This window comes from Carassius auratus, chromosome 1 (assembly GCF_003368295.1).
Source record: "Carassius auratus strain Wakin chromosome 1, ASM336829v1, whole genome shotgun sequence".
Lineage (NCBI taxonomy): Eukaryota > Metazoa > Chordata > Actinopteri > Cypriniformes > Cyprinidae > Carassius > Carassius auratus.
In genome coordinates this window covers 5,402,906-5,421,083 of record NC_039243.1, presented here as the reverse complement: position 1 = coordinate 5,421,083, position 18,178 = coordinate 5,402,906, and the positions used below count along the sequence as shown (strand labels likewise).

Here is an 18,178-nt window from a genome sequence, read left to right as displayed (position 1 = left end):
AATCAAAAGAGATTTTTTTCATTTAACAAATGATTTGTCAACAATTTAGTGTTAACAAAAATATTAGAAGTCAAATTATACTTAAATTAACATATTCTTAAAAAGTTCTCTCCGTTGTCTTTAACACGGCAGGTTTAAATGTGACCAACTAACTTTTCTATTTTCTTTCTCTTTCTGAGAGCAGGTCAACTGGAGTCTATTCATCTCTCCGCTCCTTTTGTTGCTGTGAAAAATAAAGAAGTCAATCTGACGGTGGTTCTCTCGCCAAGCCAAGTGGGAACCGTCACCTATATCTGGTGGTTTGGGAACAATTCGGAGGTAAAGCCTCCATGTGTGACTCACTAGACACCTGTGCATGACTCAGTCTGTGTGTGTGTGTGTGTTTGCCTCACAGAGTGCCATGTAAATAAAGATGGCATCTTCACTGCAACTACGCTGTCAGGGCATACTCTAGAGAGTCTCTCTTACGCTGTATTCACAGCCCGTGATCACGCTGGAGGGGAGTGTGGCGTTCACGTTCTCTCGAGAGGGAAGCAGTGTTGTCACTGTGCAGGTGTCCGCTGGGAATACCATCCTGCAAGACAGGAAAACCATCTCTGTCCATGGTGAGTTTTACATACAAGAAGTAAACAGACTGCTAGCTACTGAATATAGCTTCATATATTAGCAATAAACTTTCTCTAAATGTTTTATTCTTTCCTCATTGTATATTTGTGATACTTTGTGAAAATATCAGCACTTTAACTATTTTAATTAAGAATACAAGATATGGTAAAAATGCTTAAAAATATATACAATTGTTTTCAAAAATAATGTTATGTTATTCTTCCATTTATTATTATTATTATTATTTATTATTATTAATTAATTAATTTGAATGAACTCAGTTAAGCTCACCAACGCTGAGTATTATGCTCACCAAAAATACAATAAAAACGAAATTTTTAAACAGTATTACAGTTTCAAATAATTGTTTTTTATTAGATTTTTTTTTTTTTTTTTTTTTTTTTTTTAGCATTTATAGCGTCATTACTCCAGTCTTCAGTGTCACATAGTCCTTCAGAAATCATTCTAACAACGGATTTGCGGTTCAAGAAACATTTCTAATTATTATTAATGCTGAAAACAGTAGTGCTGCTTAATTTATATATATATATATATATATATATATATATATATATATATATATATATATATATATATATATATATATATATATATATATATAATTTTTTTTGATATCCTCAGAAATGTCAAAGGTCAAAATGAAACTGCATTCATATTGCATTTTAAGTACTATATCATACAGACAAACATTGAAAACAAATGCTGCAGCAAAGGTGTACTGCAGTGCAGCTGTCAAGAATTTTTTTTTTATTTTATTTTTATTTTCAGAATACTTCAGATCTCAACTTCTTGCCTTTTCATCTAATCTGGATGATCACAACCCTGATGTGGCTGAATGGAGGCTTGATGTGAGTCGAGTCATTAAAACCTCTATGGTGCAGGTGAGTTCAATCATTTACCATTTTACCAAAAAATAATAATTAAAAAAATAATAATAATGATAAAACCCTACACGTTTCACAAAGCTGAAAATCTGGTGCTCTATTTATTGTCATAAAAGAGTTAGTGTGCATATACAATATAATTAGGCATGAAGAGCCAATCATGTATGTTTGCTTTGAGGTCATTTATATGGTAGTCTAGTGCTAACATAAGGTTTAAGCAGATATACTGTACATATTAAAGTTGTTCTTTTCCTTGGAGAATGTAACTACAGCCTGTTTATTCATAATGATAGTCAAGTACACAAGAATAAATAAACTGATATTTCTCCAATGCCTGTTAGTGCTCTTTGCACAAGGTTTAAATGAATGAGTGTGTGCAAGAATAATCATCATCTGATCTGCCCTGACATAGGATAAAGAAAATAAGACAACTCATTTCTATCAGGAACAAAGACAAATTTCAAATCATTTGATCAAACAATGATCAAGGTATTCTAGGAATTTACTGTATAGAGATTAAACACAGGATGACAACAAACCATTAATGGAATGCGTTTTGAGCATTATATGACTAATGTCAGCATAACATCTTTATGAATCCAGTTTCGTGATCAAAGAAATAGTAATGCCATTAAAACAAAAACCTTTCAGAGAATCTTCATTTAAAGATCTACTTGAGCCAATTCAAGTAAACCTGTCAAGAGGGAATGTTCAGCATAGAAAATATATGTATACAGTATATATACACACACACACACACACTCCATAAATAAAAAGTTTACAAGTGTAGTCAGGAGTTGTTGGCTTTTTCACGCACCACTTTGCTTGAAGAACTCAAGTTGACACACTTGTGAAATTGGCTTCCAGATTCGCGATCACCAATGGAAGGAAAACACCAATGTGACAGGAAAAGCTTCACGAATATTCAAACATATGGCACGACAGACTGAAATAATCATCAGTGTTCTTCCGCACTTCACCCGTGGCATTTTCAAGAGGCCGTTATAACTGAGCATCCGGACTTTCTTTATAGATGTTTATGGTAGATGACACTTGAGAATAACGGTTCTCATGTGAGCCATATGCGTGTTCTGCTCTAGTTGGTTAGTGGTAATGTGTGTAATCAGTTCTGCACTGGGCATATGGACAGGAACGAGGTGGACGGTGTGACCTTGTAACACGAACCATGGAGAATGTTATTCATTCGTATTCAGTCTGAAAGGCATAGTTCACCCAAACATAAAAGATGATGTCTTTATTTACTCACCCTCATTTCATTACAAACCATGTTGGAACTGTGGAACACAAAAGGGAAAATACAGAAAAACCGATTTGTTGCAAGAGTGAGAACCAATGATGTGTGCCATGATGTCAAATCTGGTTCAACCTGTCGAGAAGACATGAGGGAGTAAATGATGCAGACATGTTCATTTTTAAACTTAAATGAATGGCAGCTGTAATGGACTGTTTAATTATGAGTATTCACAAAACAGTAAACAATATATATTATTTTATTGTATTATTTTATTGTATTATTTGAATTTTTTACATAAAGTTGAATGGCTCAAAAACAAAGTAAAGAAGCCTATTTTTCTGCATTTATTAGAAAATGCATTACAAAATTATGAAATATAACTATTTAAAATAACTGTTTTATATTTTAATAGAATGCACATTTAGTCCTGTGATACAAATAATTTTTAATAGTGTCACACGATCTTTCAGAAAGCATTCTTATACAGTATGCTGATTTGAAACATTTATCATTTGATGTAATGTTAAATTGTTCTCCGAGTTAATATTTTGTGATATGATTTTTTTTTTTTTCAGGATGAATAAAATGATCAAAATAACTTATTTGAGACCTTTTGTAACGTTATATTTACTATCACTTATCAATTTAATGCATCCTTGCTGAATAACAGTATTAATGTCTGAATAATTATAATAATTACATTAAAAAAAAAAAAAATCAGTAAATCTCAAAAGAGCATTAGATTTGTCTCCCTTTCTCCTTGTATTCCTCTACTCCTGTTTATTGGTTGTTAGTATGACTAATGCACTGTTTCCTGTTCTTCAGGCGACAGGGGTGAATTCAGACCAGCTGTTGGTCACTGTGTTGCCTGGACTGCCAACAGCGGCCGAGTTCTTCTTGTTACCAGACAAACAGCTAACAGAAGGGAAACCAGACAAAACCGCTACCCATTTAGACCAGGTGCTGGACAGAACCCTCATCTTTCATTATGCATGTTGGCTTTCAATCTCATTTGTGCAACACTCAGCTATAATTGATGTTTGGCTTTACTTGTGTCTCTTATTCAAGGAGAAAAGGCTCAGATATCCAAATGCTATTTTCAAATTCCTTTCAAATACAAAAGGATGGTGGGTTTTGACAAGAGTTTCTTATGGTCTCCAGCAGATGTCAATGTTGGCCTGTTTAACTCTTGACAAAAACCTGTTTTTACTAGTCCACGCAGATTTTTCTTGTTTAGAAGATCTTTAATTTTCTCTTGAAATGTAATAAGACAAGCACAAAGCTTAATGAGATACATTTCGTATAACTCACTTGTGAGGTAGTGGGGTGAATTGTTAGGTCATGGCTAATTCTGGCCATACTGCAGTGGATTTAGCCATTCCAGAGAACAGCCATTATCGAAAATGAGAAGTTGCCTCATATCCTCCATGCAGAGTGATTTCTCACCATACAGACTATAGAGCAGGTCATTAGTAATCCATCCACTAGATCATTCAGTTCTCCATTTTCTATTAGATATTATATCACAGATGATAGGGGGATATCTGCACTTTGTGGAGGTCCATGCATGGGTGCTGAAGCAGCACCTTTTTAGGTTTTTTAGCTTTTTTTCTCACCCAAACCTACCTTGAATCTTCAATGGACCTTTCACTGCAGATACTTATAAATCTCTGTTCAACGGTGGGATGTTCAAAGTATAATGTGTAGATAGCCTTATTAAAAAAAGTATAATAGACTGACTGACCCTGGTACAATTCAAAAAGACAGTAATTATTCACGGTATGGTCTCATTTTAAAAGGGTGAGAAATAAGGACAGAGTGAGACAGAAGGTGAGAGCGGCGGAGAAATAAAGGAGCACAGAAGAAATAAGTCAGGAGTCATTTAGTATATGAGACAGATTTAATGAAGCTTGGGTAGAAAGAGCGAAAGAAAGGATTCCTTGTTATTTTGTGAAAGGTTTAGCACCATCATCACTGAACTCAGATCTGATGCCCAAGATTAAGCTTAAGAAATGTTTATGAAAAAAATAAAAATAAAATAAACGCTTATGTAAAAAAAAAAAATTAAATAATAATAATATTAATTAATTTTTCATTAATAAAGTAATCCATATATACAAAACAGCAACTATTATTGTTATTATTATTGTTATTATTAATATTTTTTGGCTGTCTTAGTCAGCAGGCAATGATCTTTAAATCCTGACAGTTCTATGAAAAACAATAAATAATGGAAAAGAAAATGTAGGCGTTCAATTTTATTTTTTTGAGAAGCACATTGCAGTTTTATGACTTCAGCATTAATGTCAAATTGTAATGTCAAAAACTGTAAATTCTGTGACTGTCAACCATGTCAGCTTTCTGAAGGTGTAATGTTACCTCAACCCATATTAAATTGTATAAATTTAGCATGAGCTCTTGCAGTGCCATTTATTAATACATTGTTGATGATAATAATAATAACAATAATAAAAACCTACTTTAAAAATTAAGCTCCTGTTAGATTGACCCTTAAACCCTGATGTCCTAATCAAGCACAAGCACAAACAAATAGTTTGTTATGTTGGGAGGGAAATAACTATCTGCTTTTGAGATTTATGCATAAATAAAAGAGCCTGACAGTCAAGGGCTCTGCGTGTGTTTGAGCTAGAGGAGAGAGATGTTAGGCCTAAATGAGATCCCTTCTATGTCATCTATCTATATTTGTGAGTGAAGGTGATAGAGTTGATTGATGCTGAAATGTCTTCTCAGTGTGGTTCAGGCTCATGTACGACAAATAACATCACGAGCCCACCTCAGCCAACAGTACAATGCATCAGGACTCAACCGGCTCAGAAACAGGGAAATCAAATACCTCTGGGACTCAGTATCTATGTGACTGTCTAACTTAATCACAGATTTTGGATGTATCATATATAAAGCATCGTTTTCTTATCCAGTGTGGTATGAATACATGAATATGATCATGTGATTTTTTTTGCTTTCAGCTCTCAGAACTGGTTCTCAGTGCTCTCAATCAGAATCTGGTTCAGTTCACACTCAGACCAGGAGTCCAGATCACAGTATACGCTGCCCATTTATCAGCAGGTAATGAACTAGAATCAAAGACTATTGTTCTAGATACGAATGAGAGAAGAGAGTCCTATATGACATTGGTTGTATAATGAACTCTTTACTATAAAGGGATTCTCATGATTAAGGAGATTTGTGACTGTTTCTTAAAAGAAGGGTTGGAGACATGCCAGACTGTGCACTGACAACTGTTGTCTCTTATTTCCCTCTGTGTCTAGCGCCTCTAGTGGACACAAGCGAGAATCACAGTGGCTCAGCTATGCTCATGCTCCTGTCTGTGGTGGTGGTGGGTTTAGCTGTGTTCCTCATCTATAAATTCAAAAGGTATTGCTATCCATTTTCAAAACTTCAACCTGGATAATAATGCATATACTGCATAGCAGTCAAAATATGGTTAGCTTTCTAAATTGGTTAAATGTCTAGTGGCAAAAGAGTCTGGGGAAGCCCGGAAGATTACAAGTTATTTATAAAGTAGTCAAGACTTTGTATTGTTACTATCTAAAACCTACCTAACCACAATGGATTGACTATTTATTTATTTGTTTATGTGTGTGTGTATAAAGACTCAAACGAGGCTAAATCATTCTCATTCTCTTAGATCTCTAAATTTAGGTGTCGTGGCTCAGTTTAGCTCACATGTCGAGTGGTGATTCACCCTTTTGCTATTGCAGAACCCCCTTCTTTTGTGTCTAAGCGCCCATAACAAATGAGAAATGTCAGTCAGTGCACAGACATTATCAATATTTAGCCCTTTGAGTTTTTCAAGTTGACCTTTATGAAATGTTAAATGATTGCACCGTTTCTGTCATTGGACTGAGAGAAAAGGGCACGAGAGGTCAGCAAGACAAGATCTGGAGACAGGAGAGGGAGACTATAGAAGTGGCGAGAATTTTCTGATGCTTTAATACATAAGTCTGGGGCATTCTGTGACACTATAGCCTGCAACATTACACTTCTTTGAAAAATATGAGGAACTTCCTGTTAAAAAGTTAGTTTGCACAAAATTAATGATGGAAAAACTCTTCTTTTTGGTGAATCAGTTCACAAAACGAGTCTAATTTTTGTTAGTGAATCATACTGATCCTGTTGTAAACTCTGAATATAAGTGAATTATGGCCTAAATATAGAGTAAACATGGTATGGACTACTTTTATAATGCATTTGCATCGCTTTTGAAGCTCATCTTCCATGAGGTCTAATTGCAGTTGCAGTACAGTAAGCTCTGAAGAAAAGCTTCTGCCAAACACAGAAGTAAATGGGTTTAGAGCAACATGAGAGTGAGTAAATGGTAACAGAATTTCTGTTTCTTTTTGTGAACTGGGTATTAGATCACATCTTAATGAGCTGTCCATTTGTGTTGTGTTTTCTTCTTGCTAAATCCCTCTCCAGTTGTATTTAGCACAATACATTTGCTTTTGAATCCTCTTAGGCAATGCTGTGTTAAAGCTCTCTTCTGGTTTTTGCTTATGTGACTTTCTCCCTCCGTAATGATGTAGACCAAGATGGATAAAATCACCTCTCTAAAGGGAGGCCTTGATTTCACAGCCCCTAAGTGAGACTTTTCACACAGAGGTCTTTTTTTTTATTTATTCCCATGTCTTTTTAACAACTTTTACCTGAGGCAGATCCCAGACCTCGGCTTATAAATGGATAGTACCGCACTCACAAACTATAAACACACACTTCCTGTGATAAATGACCAGAATGATGTGAACTGCAAAGCTGATAATGTTAGAGCCATCAATGTTCAGAAAAAAGGCGGAAGCGCATGAATATTAATTAGGTAACATTTGGCTAGTAGTCCTTGCTGAAAGATAAGTTGGTGACCACTTAATACCAGTGTGTTTGTCTTAACTAGGTCAAGAAAAAATAAATTGTGGTTTTATGCAAGTAGCTATGAAAAATTTTGTATAGTACTTATATATTTAAACTACTGTTCAAAAGCTTTGACTTAGTAAGATTTAAAAAATATGTATTTAAAATCTTTTGTCTTCACCAAGACTGCATTTATTTGATCAAAAATACAGTAAAACAGTTAAAACGGTTATATATATATATATATATATATATATATATATATATATATATATATATATATATATATATCAACTTTTCTATTTTTATAATAATTGTTATTAAGTTATTTTTGTGGCAGTAAAGCTAATTTTCAGCATCATTACTCAAGTCAGTGTCACATGATCCTTCAGAAATCATTATAATACTATAATTTTGTGCTCAAGAAACATTTCTTCTTATTAAAACATTTTGAAAATAGCTGTGCTGCTAAATTTACAGTGAAAACATTGTACTGTGAAACATTTTCTCAGAATTATTTGATGATTAGAAGGTTAAAATTAAGAGAATTTGTATTTGTAATTTGAATTAATAAATATATTTAATTTGATTAAAAAAAGAAAGAAAGAAATCTACTGAACCCCAAACTTTTGAAAGATATTTTAAATATTTAAATGATTAATTAAGTTAAATTCTTAACTTATAACAATTATTTTCTAAAAGTTGAAGATGGACACTTGTCCAATAAAGTTATGTTTGCTTACCACTTGATAATATAGATTTTTTTCCCCTTCCTCTGGCTGATTCCCCCAAGCATATGTTATAACATCAAGCTTTGTTTGCCCATGTCTCATTGTAAATCTTTCCTCAAGGAAGATCCCAGGCCTCCACATCTATGCAGCGATGCAGGACGAAAAAGAGCAAGAAATGATCCAGAGTCCAGTTTCACCCACTGACAGCACACCCAGCTTCAGCTCTCAGAGAGAGCTGCTCACATCACTGGAACCTCTGGACACAGAGCCCAACACCCAGACCATCGGTGAGTACCACACAGTATGATACAGGCCCTCGGCACCCATTTCTGATACTTCTCCATTGAACACTGCTTGGGAACAGCAGACACACTTTCACTGTTACTCGGCTCAGTCATGCCGTGTTAGCCAACTTCATATAAATGGCCTCAGCAGTTTTTGTTGGTATAAAGAGTCTTGTTGATTGCAGGGAAAAGCCCTGGTATCTCGACGTATTGTCCCCTGGTGATTCCTATAATAAATCAGCGGAACAGCAAATGTCATGATTTATTTCAGCTTTTATAGGCTGCTGTGTGAATCACTTACACTCACATATGAGGTTGTTTGACATTTGGAAAGAATGAAGAAGAAACAACAGTAAGAAAGTATACCTACATGATATAGATATCAAGCATAGCATTAGTTCTGTCCGGTCACGTTAGTCAAGTACACATTATCTGACTCTCAGCTGATCCACGTCAACCTATAGGGATATGGATCATCAATATATAAGGTACTTCAGTAGCTTTCAATTTTGCTAAATAGCTATTCACGAGTTCACCCTTACATCTAATCTGAAGGCAAATAGTAGGCATATTTTGGCGTGCTGTCCTGGGGGAGGGGTCCGGGCCCGGAGCATAGCCCGAACCCAAATAACTCCCCCTATCCCAATTTGGGATAAATAGATTAGAAGTGAGGAGTTGGGGTGGAGGAGGGTTGCCGAAAAACTGTCGTGGGACAGGAGGTAGGAAGACTGGATATATATACGCGTGCGTGCTATAAGATGATTAGCTAAACGAGATGCACCTGTACCAAATTGGATGATTATCTGATCGTGCTTCTCCCGAACTTTGTTAATAAAACCACATTTCACGAGTTCACCCTTACATCTAATCTGAAGGCAAATAGTAGGCATATTTTGGCGTGCTGTCCTGGGGGAGGGGTCCGGGCCCGGAGCATAGCCCGAACCCAAATAACTCCCCAAAAGAAGCTTAAAGCCATAGGACAGCAGCCAGAGAGATAAAATTTAGTTGCCCCCCAAAATATGCGTGTTGGGAAGAAAATGCAGAGCGACCTGGAGAGCCCGTGCAGTGTTCGACGAGAGCTGCGGCTCGCAACGTCTTACCAGCGAGCCCTCCATGCCGCTTATGGGAGGAGCACAATGCCAGATATCAAGAAATGAGGGACTCTTGCTGCCTCCGAAGGGAGCTGCGGCTCTGCTGCACCGGAAGGGAGAGTCCCTCTTGCGGCTGAGTACGAGGCGCGGTTTGTTGCATCTGATGGAGGGCTCTCACTGCGACTGAAGGGAGCCAGCGACTGTATCCCATCGGGAGGGAGATCCCTGGCCGCCATAGAGTATGCAACATAACTCGGACGGGGGGTTCACACTGCGACCGAAGGGAGCCGTGGGTCTGCTGCACCAGAAGGGAGAGCCCCGTCAGATGCTAAATAGGCAATGAGATTCGAGCCGCGGTTTGGCGCGTCGGATGAAGGGCTCCTAATGCAACCGAAGGGAGCCAGCGGCTGTACCCCATCGGGAGGGAGATCCCTAGCCATCGTGGAGCATGCAACATAACTCAGATGGGGGGTTCACACTGCGACCGAAGGGAGCTGTGGGTCTGCTGCACCGGAAGAGGAGCCCTAGTCCGATGCTGAGAAGGCAAAGAGACGCGACTGTTGGAGGGACTCCCGCTGCATCCGAAGGGAGCTGCGGCTCTGCTGCACCGGAAGGGGGAGTCCCCCATTGCGGGTTTATGGAGGCACGGTTTTTTGCCTCTGAGGGTTCTCCCAGCCTCCGTAGGGGGTTCGCAACTCTGCAGCAGGAGTGCTGCCCCGGAGGGGAGAGCCCTGATTGACGCTAACTAGAATACGACTGTTGGAGGGACTTTTGCTGCGTCCGAAGGGAGCTGCGGCTCTGCTGCACCGGAAAGGCGAGTCCCCCTTGCGATGCGAGGCATGGCTTGATGCGTCTGATGGAGGGCTCTCACTGCGACCGAAGGGAGCCAGCAGCTCTATTCCCCCGGGAGGGAGAACCCTATCCGCCCTTGAGCATGCAACATAACTCAGACGGGGGGTTCACCCTGCGACCGAAGGGAGCCGTGGGTCTGCTGCACCGGAAGGGAGAGCCCCATCAGATGCAGAATAGGCAAGAAGATTCGAGGAACGGTTTGATGCATCGGATGGAGGGCTCCTGCTGCGACCGAAGGGAGCCAGCGGCTGTGTTCCCCCGGGAGGGAGATCCCGGTCCGCCCTTGAGCATGCAACATAACTCAGACGGGGGGTTCACCCTGCGACCGAAGGGAGCCGTGGGTCTGCTGCACCGGTAGGGGAGCCCCGTCCGATACGGAGTAGGCAAGAAAACGCGACTGATGGAGGGACTCTCGCTGCGTCCGAAGGGAGCTGCGGCTCTGCTGCACCGGAAGGGAGAGTCCCCCTTGCGACTGTATAAGCGGCTTAATTTGATGCATCGGATGGAGGGCTGTCACAACGACCGAAGGGGGCCTGTGGCTCTGCTGCACCGGGAGGGATACCCCCATCTGCCGCTGAGCGCGCAGCGCAACTCAATGACAGATGAAAGGCTCACACTGCGACCGAAGGGAGCCACTGCCCAGCTGCACCGGAAGGGAGAGCCCTGTCCGATGCTGAAATAGGCAAGGAGATTGTAACGATGGCTGGAGGGCCCTTACTTTGGCCGAAGAAACGATAACTGAGAGGCTTCTATTATTCAAGTACACAACATGATTTAAGGAGGAATATATAAATTTTTTTTTTTTTTTTTTTTTTTTTTTAATGTCTGATGAACAACAACCGAGGGCATCTATCGGATTATGTGAGAGGCCCCTTTTGAGCTGCTTAAGATTAGGTCTGAAACGATTCCTCGAGTAACGCGATTACAAAAAATGATGTAGGCAAATTCCTCTGCTTCGAAGCCTCTTTTAATTTATTCTAAATCTCACGTCGGGTTCTTTCGCAATGAATTTTTTTTTTTTTTTTTTTTTTTTTTTTTTTTTTTTTTTTGAATGAATTAATCAAAATAGGTAATTGCACTTACATCCGATTCACGAATTAATATCTCTAAATATTAAGACGGAACAGTGTTTAAATGTAAATCCTGCATGTTCTGTGTGTCTCTGTTAATGAATGGAGCAGGAGCGCGACTTCCTTTTTCACACACACACTGAAGCGCGCATTACTCTCGCGGTAATTTCTGCGTCTGCTGTCTCACTAAATGAGGACTTGAACACATGAACAACATCTCCAGAACTGCTCTGACAGTCAGTTCATGAGCATTTGACTTTAAGTAAAACTAGCGTCACATCACATACACAGAACTGAAAAGGTACGTCAACCCGACTAAATAAAGGTCCGGGGTCCTGACATTTTATCCTACCCATCAGATTTACTGTGCATGCGCACATCAGTATAATTAAGCAACAACACATTTTGTTACTCGATAAATTTTTTTTTTTTTTTTTTTTTTTTTAAACCAGAGTCGTTGATGAAATGAGGGTCCATCGTGAATTTAGATTGGGCGTTCCGGAGTTAGACAAAAGCGAGCCTAATGAGGTTGAATTGGAGAATGGACATAAAATATATATTTTTATTTATTTATTTATTTATTTATTTATTTATTTTTGAGGCTCTTGCGGCAGCGAGAATTGCGGCAGTAGGGAAGGATGGAAAGGGCTCCTGCGAGAGCAGACACTGCTGCGGCAGTGGTGAAATATAGGTAGAGGCTCCTGCGGGAGCAGACACTGCTGCGGCAGTGGTGAAATATAGGTAGAGGCTCCTGCGGGAGCAGACACTGCTGCGGCAGTGGTGAAATATAGGTAGAGGCTCCTGCGGAAGCGGAGACTGCTGCGGCAGTGAGGAAAAAACAGAAAAGGCTCCTGCAGGAGCGGACAATACTGCGGCGATGGGGAGATATAGAGAAGGCTCCTGCGGGAGCGGACAATGCTGCGGCGGTGGGGAGATACAGAGAAAGCTCCTGCGGAAGGATGGCTGAAGTGAGGATTGACCATTACAGATAGATAGGGCATGTTAGGAGAGTTAGCTATGGTAGATTAGGAGTTTTAGTGAAAGGGGATGAGCTGGCGTTAGAGGGGTTGGCTGAAGAGGGTTCGAGATAGATATATAAATAAATAAAATAATCGGCCTGACCAATAATAGGTCTTGGTACCCTCTGCCTTCTGGCAAATCTGGAGCTGGAGGCCACTGAACAGAAAAATGGTTAGTAGCATGAGGGAGCGGAAGAGTTGAGGGCGCGTTTACGAATGGAGGCGGCCTCACGTTTGCTTCAGCTGCTGTAGCTGTGGGTCGTGGGAAGGGGCTGGGGTGTGTGATGTCTTGAAGAACCTGTGTAGCCTGCACTGCTAGCAGAAGTAACAGGATGAAAATACTGAGATGTGCAGGCCCGTGTTGCAAGTAAAAGTAGCTTCATGCTTGCTTTGGCTGCTGTAGTTGTTGGCTGATTTGACAATTGCTCAAACCTTGTCTGAATTAATACAGTCCTGTTGGAAAAGCATCTTTTCCTCTTGTTTTGGCCTTCGGGCCCTTTTAAACAGCCTCCGGAGCAGATAAATTTGGGATGCTGTTTTCCTGTTGTAGTATGGACTGTGAAAATAGAGGCTTTGAAACAATGTAGCATGTTTAGTTTTATAAACCATTGTACCAATAGACATGTCTATAGCAGTAACGTTAATTGCAGTAATTCAAATTCAAGCCGTTTCTAAAGACATTTACTTTGCATGCTTTTCATATAACAGTCCTAAAAAGACGATAGAAAATTTACTCACACTTGTTGTTCTGCAGCCAAACACGAGGCAGTAGCGTGAAAAATTCTGAATAATCATGCCAGTAAATGGTGAAATATGTCCCTAAATAATTGATCCTGCCGGAATAATTGCATGAAACTTATGTCTGTATCATCTCAGTGAGGTTTAAACATGCACAGTAAAGCAAATGTAATGTCTTTAGACATTTCGGTGTGGATGACAACTCTGCAAAAAGCCTTTGCTTCGTGGTTAAAAAGTGGCATCGTCATCGGACAGAGTTAAGTCATAACGCCGTTTAACAAATTTTTGCGTCTTCATAAGCGCATTCTATATATAACGTCTATTTAAATTGTTCAGATGAGAAAATCACGAGGTTTTCTTGCATGATTAGCATTTTAATTGTTTGGTCAGACGGTTCATATATTGATCTATATATTCACGTTCATAAATCGGGGATTAAACGTGGAATTTATCTTTTGTATGCTAAATATGTAAACAATATGTGCACAGTACCTATAACTGCGCTTTACATTTTGCAAGATTGACATGCTAAATGGCTAACTGACCCGGTTTACTCTCATCTTAACAAAATTGATAAGAGTTCCTTGCGTTTACGAACGACATTTATCTGTTTAATCAACTCGACATGTATACCGGTTTAGTCCTTTCGTTCACGAATGAGAGCTCTCGATCTCTGAGACTCATATGAAACTCGCTCATTGTGGATGACAACTCTGAAAAATTCTTCATGAATGAGTGTAAACGGAGAACGATTCGTTCGCCTAGAAGATTCATTCGAAAAAAACGATTCTTTCACGAACGACATGCCACTACAACAACGCACGGTCTTCGCCGCTAGTGGAGGCAGCATCGAACTGCGACACGGCTGAAAAAGCGAGAGAGGTTTACTGCGGGGAGAACTGGAGCACGGCTGCGATCCAGCATTATAATAGAGCCCGGTCCTGGCGAGAAAATCGTGTTGCCGAGTGAGGCGAGCTCAAGGATTTGCACGAGCTTTTGGCCACAACGTGTGGCTTGGCGAGAAGAGCAGCTGACCGATGACGCTTGTTGGTGTTCGGCGGATAGATATCTTCGTCGGAAGGAAGATTGGGCCTGTGATAAGATGACGGACAGCGCGAACCGAATGCTGACAGAGCGAACCGAATGCTGACAGACGGTCTATGCCGAAAAACTGTCGTGGGACAGGAGGTAGGAAGACTGGATATATATACGCGTGCGTGCTATAAGATGATTAGCTAAACGAGATGCACCTGTACCAAATTGGATGATTATCTGATCGTGCTTCTCCCGAACTTTGTTAATAAAACCACATATGGCAAATTCAGCAGGCAAACCCCACCATCTTACTAGGAATTGAGCAATCAGGAATTTAGCGAGATCAATTTGTTCCCCTTATGGACTTCACCTCTGATTCAAGTTTGTGAACTTGAACTTGCGAATTCGCTGCATTAATCTTAAGCTGCCTGATTTGGAAGTAACTGAGCTAGCATTGCTTCTCACATCACTGTGTTATTGACGTTGACTCCATGAGTAACACTATGTGACTGACTCACTAACAAGTTCAGATGGGATCTGAACTCCCTGCATAAAGAAGGATATCAAGAGATCAAGCAGCCACGTCACAACTGGATATGTTTCACTCTCCGTTCATCTCTGAATGTCTTCACGAAGTTAAGCTAAGTTCCTTTTTAATGCTTTCAGGTTATTGGCAACATGCTTGTTGCTAAAATGCTTGTGATAGGCTTATGCGATCATATTGGCAATACGTGTTATTATCTATTGTCATTGGCAACATGCTGTGTTTTAACTTCGACTTTATTTATATAGCAGTAAACAGCACAAATTCAGGCAGCTTTGTGGTGATAGAGAGGAAATAACAATCATGGTGCAGGCGGAATCGGAATCAGTTGTGGTGCAGCTCCAGGGAGAAAATGGTAAGCAGGCGTTGTTCGGTGAGGTTGGTTCAATGTTGATTCTCTTCGAGTAATGGAAACATGCTTGTTCCAGAACTGTCTGGTTGCTTTTGGAACTCGCTTGTTCTTAAGGCCATCTGTTTTCTGTTGGAAACATGCTTGTCTAAAGGCTATCTGGTTGTTATTAAGAACATGTTGTTGCATAAGCTTTTCGGGTATTGGCAACATACGCATTAGGTCATCTGGTTAAGGACAACATGCTTGTTACTATGGCTTATGCAAGTTTTGGCAACATACTCGTTTGGGTAAATTGGGTAAGGGCAACATGCTTGTTGCTTGAGGCATTGAGATTTTCAGTATCACATTACCTATCACATCATTCCATATATAAGTTCCTTCTGTATTATCAGCAGCTTTCATGTTGGCTCAATAGCCAATTAACCTTCTCCATCCCCAGCTCCTCCTCTCGTCCAGTCAGGATTCAGCCTTTTGATACCCCTTTGAATCAGACTTAATTTATTATATAACTTACTATGTGTTATAAAATATATGATTAGTAAAGTGCTAAATATAAATTGTTAAAAATACTTTTAATATAACTAAAAATTGTATTATATAGAACAAATATATTTAATTATGTAATACACACACACACACACAGACTAATATAAAACAAATTAATTTAAAAGATGTAGAATACATATTTATATAAATATTGGAATTGTGTCTATTGTATATTTATTACATAGTGTGTATGTAAATAAAATAAAATTCTAAATTTCAAAACAAAATTTGAATTGCATTTATTATATGCATACATGAACATATATAAATCATTAAAACCATAATAATGATACTTATAAAATAATAAAATAATTTATTTTCAACATTTAACTTACTTTTTTATTGTCATGTATATTGACAGACATTTTATCGATTTAGTTTTTTTATTGTAATTGTGTCCTTCTGTATTTCCCAGAATGCATCAGTCCTCATCCACGTGTCAAATTCTCATCAGATCTTCCTACATACATCGACGTTTGAACTCTAGCCTCCGCCATGTCAAGGACTTTGGTCATGCGGACACAAAGGTTTCAAGCTTTATTCAGTACTCGTGCATGTTGGACATTAACTTTACTGTGCTCTGTAAATACTAGAACAAACTTTGTACAGCTTTTTTATACATCTGTGCATTCAAAACAAAACAAAAAAAACAAAAAAAAAAAACATTTTTGATGCTGTTCGTTTATAAAGATGCCAGTGTGTACAAACTCTGAGGGAAAATCCAGCATGAAGGGTAGAAAAAAAAAGACAATTATACTTGGTTACCTGTCTGTTTATTTTTCTTGCAAACAGTGGCAGTACAGTATTCATGAGCGTAAAACATGGATATGTGACATTTTTTAAGTGTTTTAATAATAAAATGTAAAATATTTAATGAATATTGTAAAATGAAACATTTCTTGGGTTTATCTATATCTAGCACATCTGTACTTTAACACAGAAATGTAGATTTTATCACTAATTTTATGAGTTTCATGCCTTTACAGGGTTAATGTTGAAGCTTGTTTATCTTATTTTACTTCTCTGCAATAGCAAATTATTTTTTCTTAGTAAAATAAAATCTTTGTGTATCTATGTAGAAATAACTGACTGTTGGTTTACAGATACATAGTGTCAAGTTATGCTGCGTAAACTGATTTGAGACATTATGGCCAAGCATAAGATGATAATCCTGTACTGTGTCTGGTGTTTCAGAATTATTTTTTGTTTTGTTTTGTATGGAATAATTTATGTGCATTCACAGAGAGTTACATGATTTATGCTTTCCTTTTGCTTGTTTATTTGTTCTTTTTTGTGCATTTAAATTCAGTCATGACGTACCAAAAGTTAACTGTACATGGTGACGGAAATGAATGTATGAATATGTAAGTACATATTTAAATATATAAGACTTGTTTTTTTTTTTTTTTTTTTTTTTTTACGTACGATCAGTGTAAAATCACAGGGAAGCTATGATAAGTTGATGAATTGACGAATACTAACGAATCATGTGTCACGTATGGAAGGCAGTATACATACCTTCATCCACTAGAACAGAGCTACTATTCAATAACTAATTGTATGTATACAACTGGTTTCAGCCACTCCAAAATTGGCTACAATTTACAGCACAAAACACATTGTTGGCACAAGCCATGTTTGAAATAGACTAACTGGTTTAAAATTAACTAATTGGACACCATTATATTTTTAGTACAATAACAATACAATAGTACAATAGGGACCCTTTTTTGCATGTCCTCCTGTTTATTACAATGGTGCTGTTACACTCATGGATGAGATCCTGCTCCTCGTTCACCTTTATGTCACACTCAATATTGATATTCTTTTTTATATAGTTCCATCTATGAACTATTTGCTTCTCAATTTTGCTCTTCTTTCAATATGTTCTCATTTGAATATCAAGGTTCTATTATAGCTATTGTTAGTCTTTCTATTCTCATGCACCAATGAATGTAACTGGAGATCATTTTTGCTACAGAATTGTCAGGATATTGAAAACAGCATGTCTAAAAGGAAAATTTTAATGGCTAATTCTGTTTAAATTGTCATTGTACCTTACCTTTTGTACACTGTGTATAAATATCATGTCACTGCAGTAGAGGATGTTCATACTGAGACATTTCACTATGGACTTGACACAATCACAGTACAGATTATATTTTCATAATATCACACGCTGAGGTTTGATACTGTCTATAGAATATGAGAGGATGGATTACAGGTTGGAAGAAGGGGCTATAAAAGGAACAATGGCAATATC

The 18,178-nt window shown here is 38.4% G+C and overlaps 1 protein-coding gene across 2 annotated transcripts in view; it reads left to right on the top strand.

Annotated features, from left to right (window-relative positions):
• The window catches only part of LOC113042928 (VPS10 domain-containing receptor SorCS1-like), a 142,758-nt gene extending 125,455 nt beyond the window's left edge, over window positions 1-17,303 (top strand). The window contains exons 20-27 of one of the 2 annotated variants that reach the window (XR_003275653.1): window positions 185-318; window positions 482-605; window positions 1,396-1,508; window positions 3,592-3,726; window positions 5,754-5,853; window positions 6,057-6,162; window positions 8,509-8,671; window positions 16,331-17,303. Coding sequence is in view for 1 of the 2 variants with exons in the window: in XM_026201986.1 (XP_026057771.1) it covers window positions 185-318; window positions 482-605; window positions 1,396-1,508; window positions 3,592-3,726; window positions 5,754-5,853; window positions 6,057-6,162; window positions 8,505-8,671; window positions 16,331-16,395 (944 nt within the window). In the remaining variant the exon portion in view is untranslated. Of the gene's footprint in view, window positions 1-184; window positions 319-481; window positions 606-1,395; window positions 1,509-3,591; window positions 3,727-5,753; window positions 5,854-6,056; window positions 6,163-8,504; window positions 8,672-16,330 lie in introns of both variants that reach the window. The other variant, XM_026201986.1, reaches the window with a different exon arrangement.
• The last annotated feature ends 875 nt before the right edge of the window (window positions 17,304-18,178 follow it).